The 14698-nt window shown below is 45.8% G+C and overlaps 1 protein-coding gene across 1 annotated transcript in view; it reads left to right on the top strand.

Annotated features, from left to right (window-relative positions):
• The first annotated feature begins 4555 nt into the window (after nucleotides 1-4555).
• The window catches only part of LOC135373937 (uncharacterized), a 205062-nt gene continuing 194919 nt past the window's right edge, over nucleotides 4556-14698 (top strand). The window contains exons 1-2 of the mRNA XM_064606979.1: nucleotides 4556-4615; nucleotides 13977-14097. Of these exons, the coding sequence (XP_064463049.1) occupies nucleotides 4582-4615; nucleotides 13977-14097 (155 nt within the window). The 5' untranslated portion in view covers nucleotides 4556-4581. The remainder of the gene's footprint in view (nucleotides 4616-13976; nucleotides 14098-14698) is intronic.

Below are 14698 nucleotides of genomic sequence, written 5' to 3'. Positions count from 1 at the left end.
CGGTCGGTTGACGGACTGTTTTCCAGCGAAGAGCGACATAAAAATCGAAGTATGGGGCATTATGAGTTAACGACCTGTTCTACCATGAACTATTAACAACAATCAGAAATAATGATCATGTTGATATTACTATTAGAGTGTGGGGTCCTTGCTTCACACGTGTACTTATTTAATTATGTAAAGCAGTCATTGTTTTGTTCACTGCAACACCAGCAAGCATTCGTGCGAGACAAATTTAAATGTTCGTAAGTGTTCGTATGTGACAGGAATATTCTGGTAGTCAAGAACGGCGATACTTAATTGGAAGTGAGAACGGTGAATGAGAAACACATAGCTTGACAGGTGAAGGAATATGTGAAGACAAAATCATGTCATGACATCAACAGTTCATTGAATACTACCCGCAATGTTAAAACATACATATAGGGAACATAACTATGTTCGATATGTGGTTCAACAAAAAGGAAATGCATGTAGCGCCTGCGCTATCGCAGAAGTTTACTAGATGCCACGAACTTTGCTGACTTCGGTTTTTGCTCTGTTTCATTTCTAAGTCTTATGAAACCAAATTCATATGCATAAATATATACACTTATGCATCTCTAAAGCCCACGGGGCGCCCGAACAACGATTCATACCTCGAACGCACAGCTTCGCCAATGGACTGAACCGAAGCGCCCGCAGTCCCAGCAGGAAAAACCCGCACGATGGCGCCACAGACGCTACAAAATGTCCGCGCAGTGGAGCCGGCGAAAATTATTGTCTATATGAGATTGCGAAGCCCCACCGAGGCAGTGGTATATAAGTGGCCATGTAAGGGGATATGAGAGGATAGATATAAATAGAGACCTTAAGAGTAAGAGGTAAGAGTAATTTAAGGTAATTAGAGGTAATTAAAGGCAATTAATGAAAGAAAGTTGAGCTTAGAGATAATGAATGTAAGATATATATATAATTAAGAGAAATATCAAATGAAATTATAGGTTACCATAGGTAATTAAGTGTAATTAATGTCAACTAAAGCGGAATTGAGAGTAATTAAAGCAAGTAACCGCAATTCAAGGGAATTAAATGAAATGCAAGATTAGCTCATGTAATCTGCAGTTACCTAAGGTAATTAAAGGGTAACTACATGGTGATTGAAAGTAATTGAGGCTGATTAAAGGGTAATTAACTGTACTTAAGTATAGTAATTGAAAGTGTCGAACCGGAAGTCAAGTATACACCGGAGATGGACAACCGGAAGTCGAGTTGGATCGGAATTGGATACTGGAAGTCTAGTATTGGCGGGAAGTGGATACCCGGAAGTCAAGTATGAATCGGAAAAGGCGCTTAATGCTACGCGTTACTGTCCCATTTACCACTAAATCGCCACTGAATTTTGTGGCTACCGACGGCCATTGACATTCCATGAGTATTTTCATAGTATGTGCCATTAATCAATTTTATGGCACTAAGCCTGTTTCAAGCAGTATCATACAGCGTTTTGGGACTCTCGATGGTCCTTATGCCATGCAATTACTATATTCAAAGTATGTGCCGTGAATCGATTTTATGGGACTACCACATCTTCAAATACCTTTGTATAGTATTTTGTGGCTACCGACGGTCTTTCCGATATGTTATATAGATATACGGTTTTCAGACGGTGTCAGATATCATGGAATGTCATAATGACCGTCGCTGCTCAAAAAAACACTGTATAACACTGTTCGAAGCAGCTGTAGTCCCATAAAATGGATTCACGGCACATATATCAAAACAGTCATTGAATGTCATAATGACCGCGGTGATCACAGACTACTGCAGACACCAGTTGAACCAGTGGGAGTACCATAAAATTGATTCATGGCGCACATGGTGAAAATAGTGATGTAATGTCATAATGAGCATCAATGGTCATACAGCATTGTATTACACTGGTTGAAGCAGCAGTAGTCCCATAAAGTCGATGGTCGGTGGTTGTAAAACACTATACGACAGTGTTTGAAGCAATATTGTTCCGATAAGATTAATTCGTGCACATATCATGAAAATAGTCATGGGATATCATAATGACCGTTGGTTGTGACAAAACACTGTGTGACACTGTTTGACGCAGCTCTAGCCCAGTACAATTGATTCATGCCACATATCATGCAAATAGTCATAGAATGTCAATGACCGTCAGTCGTCACAAAACACTGCGGCACTAGTTGAAGCAGCACTAGCCCAGTAAAATTGATACATGCCACGTATCATGAAAATAGTTATGAAATGTCATAATTGTCGTCGGTAGTCATGAATTGCTGAATGGCATTGTTTGAAACAGCGGTAGTCCTATAAAATTGATTCATGAAACACATAATCAAAATAATCACGGAATCTCATGACGACGATCGGTAGTTACAGAACACTGCAAGGCACTGTTTGAAGCAGTGGTATTAAAAAAGTAATAAATTTGTTTTGCCATGTGTCGAGATTTGGGCGCACGTTAGAGAACCCTACGGTTGGCAAAATCAATCCAGAGACCCTACCATTTCTGGCGTCGCTCATGATCACACTTGTGTCACGACGTAAAGCCCTGACTTAGAACAACAGTTGTAAAAGCAATTCATGGAGCATATCATGAAAATAGCCGTGAAATGTCATGATGACAAAAATCTGCCATAAAACACCGCATGACACTGCAAAACCCACGGCTTGTTGGATCGGTAGCCATAAATCATGCTACATTCACGTAATCATGAAAGTCTCAGTCATGACAATTTCCATGACGGAATATGTTTACATATGTTGCTTGGGTTAAATTTGGTTGACCACTGGATTAAATTCGGTAAAGCTTGGATTAAATTGAGTGACCTATGGATTAAAATGAGCGGGAAATCTTGAAGCAACATCCTCCGTACGACATTGTCTTTCCAAAAGTTCTTATTCCCAATTCAAACAACTCTGGGATAAGAGCCTTATGCGTCTGTGTGTGAAAGAGGCGTTTGAGGCGTAAGTGTCTGTATCGTCCGTAATTGTGGTCTAGCTGGGCCGATGCTCCTTATTACTAATAACTTCAGCTTTTGGCTTTTCACAAATTCAGCTTGACCGCTGAGCAACTTCAAAGTCCCCTTGTCAAAGTCCTCAAAGTCCCTTGTCTGTGTTTGTCGTTTTTTTTTGTCCCCTAGTCTCGGGTTTTTAAGTTATGGAACTTCAAAGTGTTGATGACATGTCCCTGAACATGGGAGAAGTATACAAGTATACTCCAGCTCGCTTGCATTTTACTCCTATCTTCAACTTCAAAGTACCCCGATGTTCATTCTCATCTACTGATGAGGGTTGCTGCAGGGTGCAGTCACTCTACTAGCTGCTGTTTCCTCATTGACTTCTCAGTTCGTACTCCTAATTCCTCGCACAATACCAGGAGATCGACTTTTAGAAGCGATTTCAGGTCCATAATGGCACAGGTGAGCCTACCTGTTCCAAACTGTTAGGCCTAAACGCACACGTGCCTAGGTCAAACGTCCAAAACATTTGAGCTTAGCGTGCATCAAGGAAACTTGAACCATCTCGAAGAACGTGGACTCCACCCGAGTAAGCCTCGATACTTTTCGTCTGGGAGCACCTGCTGGCTACATGTATCCCATCGATCCACCAGTTGTTGCACTACTGCCCCAGAAGAGTGGAAGGTCACCAGCGGCAAGCTAGAGAGCTAGAGAGCGAGCTTGTGATATAAATCCATACTGAAGCGATCAAATAGTTAGAAAGCAATCTTTTGTCCCCGTTTTTCCGTGTCCCTCGTCTCGGCATTTCTTCTGTGTGGAAAGCTAGAGGAGACCTTCGGCTGTCTCGCTTCCAAGATGCAATCTAAACTAACATGACAATGCCCTCAGCTGCCTCGTGATAGCCTTGACTAGCAAATGCACCCGATCGGTAAACGTTGCCATAAACGCGTCTGCGCCCTCGGTTGACGTGGCTCCGCCTATCGCCCGAGCTGAGTTTTTGACGCCGGCCACAGAAATTTCTGAGGGGTAGCTCAGTAATGCTATCCCACTAATAACATAGATAAAACCTGCCGTTACCAAACACCCTGTCGCAAGTGGGGCCGGAGTCAGCTGTTGAGAATGCTTCTTCTTTAAATGAATGAATGCCTGACAGAAAAAAAAACAAAAAACACGAGGGAATGGAAATCATGATTGTTATTGTGTACAGCCTCTACCGGAGTCACAATAAGTCGACACCAGAATCGACACCATTTTGGTGCCCTAAATATAGCATCCCTAAACTGAACATAGGGTCGAATCCTTGCGCCGCACGCATTTGCGTTTTCGTGAATTATCTGTATTCATGTGTGACATATCTTGCCGCACCGAACACAAAAGAAGAGTCTTCCACCACTCCTGCGCGGGCCGCTGTACACACCGATCCGTTCTAGTCGAAGCCTATGTGACACTTTATTATCCACGAAAAAGGTCCCTCTTATGTAACATATATTTGTATGCTATCTTTTGCAGCACGTTGGACTACAAGAAGAATTGTGTTCCAGACCAACTAAAAGCTAAAGGATGTGGTGAACAACTTGTTCAGAATTATGTTGCGAAGATACAGCGCGAAATGACAAACCAATGTGCAGCATCGAACTCGATCTGTGAGTATAACCACAGGAAGAGCGCTGGCGCATAATGCATCCTACATGTCTTCTAGGAACAGCAGTTTTTGTGGCGTCGGTAGTAAGGGTCGCCATACCTCAGGAGGAGTGTGTTACACCATCTGCTGTCTTCCATTGTCGTTCTAACGATTGTCTAAGGTTGTTGAGATTACTCTTTGGGGGGACACACAAGCCTTATGACCAGAACAAGACCGCGGTATTGTAACCTTACCAGCAGTGCAGGTAGTGTTCGAAGAACCGGCACCAGAAGGCCAAACAGAAAATGTTTCCCTACTGGATCAGATAATCCTGCACAAACTGAATGCGTCAGTGTCAAACCCAATAAGGCATATGAGAGAAATCGCAGAAACTCAACGGCTCCACACTTGCGATAGTTTCTAGGATCGTAGTGTACTTTGTATAATTCAAAAGTTTCTGCATTATTGTTGCATGTTGATTTATTTCCTGTTAATATATAATTGTTTGATATACAATATGGCATGATGCATATTCTATTAAAAAGCTGTGAGAGCAGCACCGATGTCATCTTAGCAGGTGGCTTAGGCGGACAGGTCAACACCTGTAGGACAGTGTGTGCAGGTACTGGACGAAAAATTAGCCAAACTTCAATAATCAACGAAGTCGTTACACATTTTCTGAGAAACATCCATTACTGAAATCCATCGTCCATATGAAACCACCGATAAGCGAACGTACTTTGATATATACCTACGCAAACTTTTGCTAAGCAAATAAACCGAAAACAGGACGATGCACCTATTGTGAGCCATATGGTAGTGGTGCGTGCCGTTTTTGTCGGCGACGATTGGTCAACTTTGAGTATGGTGGCCATGTGACGTCGAGACTGGGAGGTACCCGGGATCGAATGCCGGTCCGAGTTGAGCTGTCTGGGGGTTTTCCTGTGTTTCCTTTACACGCTGTCAGACATATGTCAGCAGAGTTCCCTTAGAGGTCGGGCCGGGACACACATTGCTACAGAGTGTACGTCGTGAAGTTGCCCACCTCCGTGAGCTTGTGCATTAAATGCAGAAAGCGGAAAACACGATGCTGGGAACAAAGAGGAGAGATCTGAACCAGTGTTGCGGATTTAAATCCATCAAAGGGCTCGTGGATTTGATTTGGGATTCAATTTACGGGGAAAATATGGTGAGGATTTGGATTTGGATTGAATCACATTTTTCACAGATGATTTGGATTGAATCACATTTTCGACAAATGATTTGGATTTGGATTGAATCACAATTTTGGCAGATGATTTGGATTTGGACCGAATCAGGTTTTTTCCGACGGAATTGGATGTGTATTTGGTCAAGCTCCTTAAGGGAAATGGGTGGATTCTGACTGCTGAGAAATTTCACGTTGCCGGGCAGGCAGATTTTCGTCTGTCGTATCTGAGGCAGTCTCTATAATTAGGTTTTTACAAGACATTTGGCTGAATTTTATTTCACAAGTAGTAGGTATGGACTCTCATAGTGCACAATGCTCAACTGTCCTGAACACGACTTAATTAGCAATTAGAGCTAATTGGGACCCCCCACATTAATCAGCGCCCTCCAGGGAGGTACCACACTAATTGGGGAGCATCAAACTCGTGTCCAGACCAGCTGAGCGTTGTGCACTACGAGAGTCCATAAAAAATAAAAAAATGTAGAAAATAGATATAAAGAAATAGAGCGGAGAGAAACAATTTATTCGAAAACCGACGATGCCGCAGCCAAGAAACTGCTCCGCAACACCCGCCTGCCATGTTGGTGGTTGGCAGCCAGCAGTTGCAGAGGTCAACGACAGGTGACCACTTAGTTGCAAGGCATCACACCAGATGGCGTCACCATTGTAACTCTATGCGAGAAAGACAGAACAAGGCACTAGCGGCAGGTAAAAATGGCAACACTACTGAACAAGCCTAGCCATGCGAGAGAAAAGGTCTAACTGCTACTGCTAAACAGCACGGAGAAAACAGTACACATTGGGGAAAAGGCTTAATAGGAGCGATCGGTTAGGCCTAACCACAGCGTCCCAACACTATGCAGCTAACACAAGGCAGGAAACGCTAAACGTGCGTCAACACGGAGAAAACGCTTGGTCACTGCTGAACAAGTCTAAACATGCGAGAAAAGTCTTAACACGAGTGCAGTCAAACATCGGCAAATCACTCGTTGGTCACCGCTAAACACGGGGGGGGGGGGGCATGGCAAACATGCGAGAAAAGGAGCGCGGTAAAACAACGCGGCAAATCACTCACCTCTTCCCTCGCGGCGACTGCTCATCAGCCAGGCAAAAACTGAGCGGGCGCGGGGACTGCGGAGCAACCGAGCACATGTCTGCTCTCCAGCAACTGACTGGGGCAACGCGCCGCGGCAGCTACGCATGCGTTCGCGCGCGCGCTCCTAGCGCCCTCTGCGCCACTTCGACCAGTCGACTTTCAAGTCGACCACCTGGAATGGTTGCAAGCACGGCAAGAAATGTCAGGACAAGATGAAGACGCTCGACCGCATCTTAGCAGCGGACAGGGTGACTAAAAAGAAGTCCAACCTTAGCCTGGATAATCTGTATTGGGAACGCAGTTCCGATCTAGAGGACGAAGACAACGTGTAAATAAAAGCGATGCATTTCTCTTCGAGTCTCAGTCTCTTAATTTTTCTTCGTGCAGTGTGTACGCACCCAACATGTCTTCCCCCAAACCTTTTCGTTTCCGTCATCCTTTTCGCTGTGTCTTAAGCGGCCCGTCCATGTGCGGCGAATCTACTTTCGTTGCTAACGTGCTGAGGAACCTGAACGACATGGTGGACAAGCGTCAGTCACAAATATTCTACGTGCAGAAATATGCTTCGCCGAGCACGCAGGACGAATTCGGGGACTCCGTAAAATTTACAAAGGAGCTACCGCGAGAGTGGGACACGTTGCGCGCTACGCTGATCGCCGTCGACGATCACATGACCGACACTGGTTCCTTGAAGGACGTCACCGATCTTTTCATTCGGTGTTCTCACCACGCCAATGCGTCGATCTTCTTACTCATTAAAAACATCTTTTACAACAGTAGCCATTTTAGAACTATATCCTACAACGCCAGTTACGTCGTCCTGTGGCGCACCGTGCGCAGCGTGCACAAGAAGGAACATTTCGGGTAACAGCTATTTGGCAGAAAAATATTGGAGTATTTTCTGGACGCATATAAACAAGCGATGTCGTCACGCCACGCTTATTTACTCGTGAATCTTTGCAACTATACGCACGAGGATCACAGGTTGCGTAGCAATATCTTTCCAGGTGAATGTTAATATATCTACGCCCCGAAATGAGTCTCCGCCCTCACCTCACTTTACTCAAAGTACTCTCCACTCTATCCCCTCCGCGGCGTCGCGACGTCTTCCTCGTCCGACATGAAACACCTCTCCGAAATTTGACTCAATGTTTTAAACGGAAAGGTGGCTCTAGATCCATACACGTTCGCGCGTTTGAAGAAGCACAAACGCTTTTTGTGACGGCCCGCCTACAAAAAGATTCACAAGAATCCGTAACGTTTGAAGAGCTATCTGTCTCAGCAGCGAGAACAGGGCCTTCTTCTTCTCCTATTTTCCGCCGTGTTGAGCCTTTTCTTCAATGGCCAAGAGAATTGAAGTGACCACCTCCACCATCGGAAACATTCTTTCGTCGAAGGAGAGTGACGACGTCAAAGTGAAACTCATACTGCAACCACTGTATCGCATACTCAAGCAGTACGGATTTGACCCCTACGGCAATAAAAACAAGGCGTCTGATGCTACAAATGACTTTGACTACTCGCTCCTCTCTCCAGAGGTGGACGAAGAGGAAGCAGAAAGGGTCGTCTCGGAATTAAAGAAGGTTCTTTCCTGGGATCGCGAGGGTTGTGTCTCCGTGTCGGGCAAGCCCATCAGGCAGTCCTCCGTTTACGAACCCGTCAATTATTTGTTGCAACGTAAGACGGGAAAGAAACCTTCCTGGTTCCCCAAGTGTCGAAACTATTGCGTCTGATTTCTCTGCCGAAATCTCGCGAGCCTCAACAGCAGCAGCAAGCCTCCATTGCGTGGACAACTTACGGAGGGATATGAGAAACCAGCGGGTGGTTTGGGGTGTGTGGACCGCTATAGAAAAGCGCATCACTTGAGCAAAAAGAAGCCTCTCGCCATTCTCAGAAAGCTGAATGCCTACACGCTTCATCGGTCAGAAGAAAGTTTAATAGGAGACGCATCATCACGCTGAAGATCAACGACGTGTGGCAAATGGACCTCGCCGACTTTTCAAAATACAAGTGATTCAACGGCGGCTACCGCTACATTATCGTGGTGATCGATTCCTTCTCCCGCTTTCTGCGCACCCTCCCGCTAAAGACGAAGCACCCCGCCGAAATGAAAAGGGCCATGATAAGACTTTTTCGGGAGGTAAAGCAACTGCACGCATCTTTTGCATCTTTTGCACGCAACTGCACGCATGCAACTGCACGCATCTTTTGGAGGGGAATTCTACAACAAGACCGTCAAGGAGTACCTGTCCCAAAAGAAGGTCCACATGTATTCCACCTTCTCTCCAATAATCAAAGCATCGCAGGCAGAACGTGTGATACGCACTTTACGCGACAGAATATTCCGCTATTTTAGAGTAACCGGAAAATACCACTTCGTTTCCGTGCTTCACAAGGACAGCACCTGGAAGATTACCAGGGTAAGGAAGTGGACGGATCTTTCTACCCGGAGGAGGTTCTCGTCATACCCCGAGACGCCAATCAGCCCTGGCCAGCAACGAAAGTGCTGAGAAAGAAGCAAGTGAACGATCAGAGCTTCTCCTTGGTTCGCTGGTTCGGTTATGACAAAGAACACGACAGTTGGGTTCCAAGCAGTGACGTGGTCAAGATTGGGAAATGACGTCAGATATCTACCTCCACCTGCTGTCAAATGCCAGCATGGATAAGTTTCTCTCGAATAAACTGAACACCTTCATGGTAGCTTTCGATAGTCCACTTCAGCTCTCGAATCGCTATAAAGTCGGTCTGATGGATCTCAGCATAAGCAACGATTCTTTAAATGTTGGGTACGAAAGGCAAGATGGGGAAATCAAGGTTTCGAGGACACTTTCGGGAGAACTTTTTGTGTCACCTCGGATCTCGAGAGGGATTTGGGAAAAGCCCTTTCGGAATTTAACGTTTCTTTCGTGTACAAGAAATTGCGATACGACTTCGTCTTACCCGTGGACGTGTAAGCCGTGGAATTGGACCCTCGGCTCGCACAGGCGCTCGACGCCTCGTTAGCGTCCCACGAAGCAGATCGTGCGGTGAAGCCTCCCAAATTGAGCGAACGCGAAGCCACCTCCATCTTATTGGAGCACGCCGCACCCGTCGCTTTCGGCGACGTCACTTTGAATTCAGAAACCACGTTCCTACGTAACACACTCAACAAGTATTTCCAGACGCACAAGCTGGACGCCTCGCTAGAATTCGCGAATAACATCTACTCTGTGAAAACGTCGAAAGGGTTGCACGTACTGGAACCCTTTTTTAACCTGCTACGTCTCACACCCGTCGAGGGACACGGAGAAACGCTACGCGTCTCTCTCCCCGCAGCGCGCCACTTTTCTTTCACGACCAAGACGAAAATTCCTCGATGTTTGCAAGTACATATGCCCCTCCCTCCGGATATTATGCGACGCCGCAAGCACTTCTGGGTGCGATTAACCAGCGCGTAGGCGAACGCGTGCGCTTCAGCTTCGACAGAACCGAACAGAAATGTAAAATTCGGCTTTCCGAGGGCACCTCCACCTTAGGATTTTCCGAGTACCTGGCCGTGCTTTTGGACTTCGAATCGCGTACCGTGTTCACGGGGGAGGAGGAGGATGCCACGAGCTCCGTCGAGGTGCTCCTGGAACCCCCGTTTCACAATATAATCGTCTACACGGGTATCGTTGAACCCACGTACGTGGGGAGCGGGAAAAAACCTATATGAAAAATGCTACCCTTTTATTACGAGAAAGACAAGCACGTCGTCACCTACATGTTAGATAACATCCAGTATTTTAACCTGTCTCAATTCGAAATTCCTTCAGTGACGATCGTTCTCGCGGACGAAACGGGAAGGGGTTTGCCGTTGCGATCCAAAGGCAGAACCAATTTAACGTTGCATTTCAAATATGTACTGTAATTCCCCCAAAAAATCTGTATTGAGAGAACAGTTCCTGAATCGCCCGAACGTTTTCCAAACGGCTCTCATCACTATGCTGCGTTCGGGCTGCAAGCTCTTCACGCATACGCATCACATAGTTTAGGGGGAGGAACTCGTCCCAAAACTGCTGCTTAAATGTGCTCAGAGAGAAATGGGGATATATGCGTATTGATTCAATATTGATTGATTCAAATATTGATTCAATACTGGACCAACATGGGGAGAGCAACCAGGCTCTATATTGAACCAATATTGGCTGCCTATCTTGGCAAGCCTATTTTGCGCCAATGTTGCCCATATTTCTGTGATAATGCCAACGGGGAGACCGTGTAATAATAAAGCTTTATCCGGTTTAACATTCACAACTGATATTATTTCTCTCTTCCCCCTTTTTTTATTTTTCATTTCTGCAAATCTCATTGATACGCATTGCCATAGATTTACAAAAAAAAACACTGCATCGCCCCAAAAACAAAGAACGGGTGCTACACTCGTCTTGCTGAAGGACACGGGCAGTCCCACGGAATTGCCAGTGCCAAACATCCCTCAGAAGCCTTCATTGGGATCGCAACGGTCTATAAACCAAAAATTTCCAACCCGCTCCGAGAGTGCACAGGAGCGAAACACTTGCAATTGCAGAGCAATTCACATTGCTTGCATTAACTTGTGTTTTTTTACTTGACCTGCCGCGATTCCGTTATCATTTGAGTAACCAGAGACATTGAAGCCGGTATGAAACGTCCGATCCTACTGTCGCGCATGCGCATTAGCTGTAGGACGCGTGATTTCGCTCAAACGGCCACGCTCGCTCTCAGTCAGTTAGACCCAGTTGCATTGGCATCGCGAATCAAGGTGGCGGCTGCTTCCAGTATGTGGAAAGTTGAGTTGTCGAGTGAATGTTACAATGGGATTGCTATGTGTGTTGATTGTTTCGGATTGTTGATTGTCGATTGTATCATCTGCGGGAAGTTGCTGGATGTAACGATGTACTGAATTGGGCATTCCACACACTTCAACGTCCAATCTTGCTGTGCTGCTTGGGCATTTGTGCAACACGAGTACTTGCCATTTTCTGTATTTCAATTAATATTCATATATCAGTCAATATGAGGTGCACACAGGCACTATGAGGCCCATATTGCCAGGATTTTCCTAATATTGGCTCAAACTTAGCAATATGGGACCAATATTGCCAAGATTTTCCCAATTTTGGCGAAACGGGCCCCATATTCCACCCGTATCGTCAATGACCAGCCAATATGGGCCCAATATTGTGTGCTGCTTTCGGCTGTGTCCTGTGTGCTTATTTGACGGGAACAAATAAGCACGGGGAATCCCCGGGGAAATGGTACGGCAGGTCGAAAACACCAGTGTTGGGCGCCAATTTTGTAGGGTCCGCGGCCCACAAACCCGTGGTGATTTCGAATACGACCCGCCGTAACCCCGAAGAAGCCGAACACAACAACTACAGAACGGCGAACGAGGTTTATTTTCTTGCATGAGACATGCACTTCCGCCACCAACTGAGCCCCAACAGTGCGCTCCTTATCACTTCGGCTCCTTTGCAGGCCGTAATGCGCACGGGTGAGAACACGTTTGCCCCCAGCCTGATTTTCTTATTGCGCCGGTGCTATCAACGGGTTTCACGGCGACATGACACCTCCCACACTATATATATTAAGTGAATTAATGGATGTTATTGTTAATTGAGGATTAGTCGTTCCGCAGTTACATCCGTTGTCATGCAAGATGTCTTGTGTTCTGAAGTCGGAGTTATATTACAAAAATGTGAAAGATAAAGAAAGCCCATATACTGCATCCTCATTGTAAACGCCATACTTTAATGCGGGATTATTAAATGAATATATTCTGCGCCCCGCTGCTGTAAACTCGAAATGCTGTCCGCATTATTTCGCAGGTGATTACACACGCGATTTTTTTTATTCTTTAGTATGCATCCATGTCAGCAGGTCAAGCGCAAATTTACGCGCGCAGGTCGAACACTCTGTCATATAGAAAGTGGCGAATATGTTCTCTAGCGGAATTTTGTTCCTACTTCGAGGCATGATTTCGCTGGCTGTAGGTGTCCCCCATTGCTGTACTTGGTATGAATTTTTTTTCATATTTTATTGCCTCTTTCAATTAATGTATCGCTCGTGCAGGTATCCGCTGAAACAGGCACACGTTTGGAATATTTCGAGAGAAAAAAACTGATTTTACGCGCCCGTTTCTCGAAAAGGCACCTTTTTATCTGAGTCATGTTTGGCCAGGACACTTGAGTCTGAAAGCAGGAAAAGTTTTACATTGAGAAAAACTAAACGGAAGTCCAATATAACGTAACAACCTAACCATAGAAGGTTAATTTACCAGTATAGATGCACAGAGCTTCGTTTTCTTCGTCTGAACAAACTACAAGAGCTGGTTGTGCTGGAAGCACGGTCATGGTTAATATTTGCATGGTTAATATTTGGTAAACGTGCTCGAAAGCCATGCAATACCCACCTGTTGCGTACCGGCACTTTCATGACTGATCGGCGGATGCCAAATGTGCACGGATGCCCCGAGTGAGTTCGGTGAGAGTTACACGATGTCAACTGCGCGTTCATACTGCCCAGCAGTCTAGACATTGGCCTTTGACAACGCCACGCCGTAGCAATCTGTCAGTCATGGACAATCCCCCCGAAAACCATCGCGAAAACCAGAGAGCGGCGTCCGCCTGACTCTAGCCACAATCAAGCCGCCGACGGTTGCACGCAGAGTGATGCAATCTGCAGCACTGGCACGCTTTCGAATTTGGCAACATTGCTAAGTACCTCGCTTCTATCCATCACACACTTTCGCGAGGCACTCAACAAACAGAACAAATAAAAGCATCCACTTTCGTTTGTCAACACATGCATGGAACTTATTTTATTTGTCTCGTTACTCCGTTATTTTTGTTTATTGTTGTTGCTAACGTTTCGGTGGCACTGCGGATAAGGCTGGCAGGCAATTAACGAGAGCAGCAAAAAATATCCGCGCTTTTATCCGTCGCCGGTTTTTACCGCTGATATATCTGTATGGGACAAGTCAAGCTACTAACAGGGGGTATTCCCTAGGCAAGTTATAAAAGGGGGACTCTAAATTGCTTTATGAGTACCCAAATATGTCGTCTTATTCGTTTTCAGGCTTGCAGTGCAATCAAAAAACTATATCCGATGCCGAAGATGTGTGCTTAAGGAAGTACGAACAGGAACATGGCATTATTTCTAGAGGCCTGATGTCCGGCAATGACAAACGACTGTGCTGGTAAGCTCTTTGCCGAGTGCATGCGGCGGTTTCACAGCGGCATCGTGATAAATAAGAAAATGCGTAAACAATGTTGCGGAAGGCTTCGCGGAAGGCAGGGCAGAGGCGCTGTTGTTTTAGGTTCTGACGTTCTCAGCCAAGTTAACATCTTTATCCAGCGTCAGCCCCTTTTCCAGTACCAATCTGGCACGAACGCGTTGGTCTCGCAGAGAACGAATGCTCTCAATGAATGCTGTGAGCAAGGAGCAAGCACGAACATCCGTTTCAGTTTCACATGCACAGTGAGCGATGATGGCCGAAAGGCGTTGACTGATTCCGTACCACCTTGCTTTGTCGTGAAAAGCTTGAGGCGTTCAAACTGTTTTTGGGAGTATCATGACCAGCAAGTCTGCTGGTCAGCCCTGAAATATGCCGCGGTCAAAACTTCGTGAGGCAGAACAAGGTTGCACAAATGTTTGGAAACCTCTTGAGTCGGAGACGTTATTAGCAGGCTGCATTTGTCCGCGTCTTCGGTGAACCTAGCCACAGGAACAGCTCCTTCAAACCATACTGGGTACATATTCCACTTTTCGTTGGAGGGATCGAACACTCCTGAGCTGCA

Source organism: Ornithodoros turicata, unplaced genomic scaffold (genome assembly GCF_037126465.1).
Source record: "Ornithodoros turicata isolate Travis unplaced genomic scaffold, ASM3712646v1 Chromosome36, whole genome shotgun sequence".
NCBI lineage: Eukaryota > Metazoa > Arthropoda > Arachnida > Ixodida > Argasidae > Ornithodoros > Ornithodoros turicata.
Note: the sequence above shows the minus strand (reverse complement) of the source record. Positions and strands in the feature narration are given on the sequence as shown.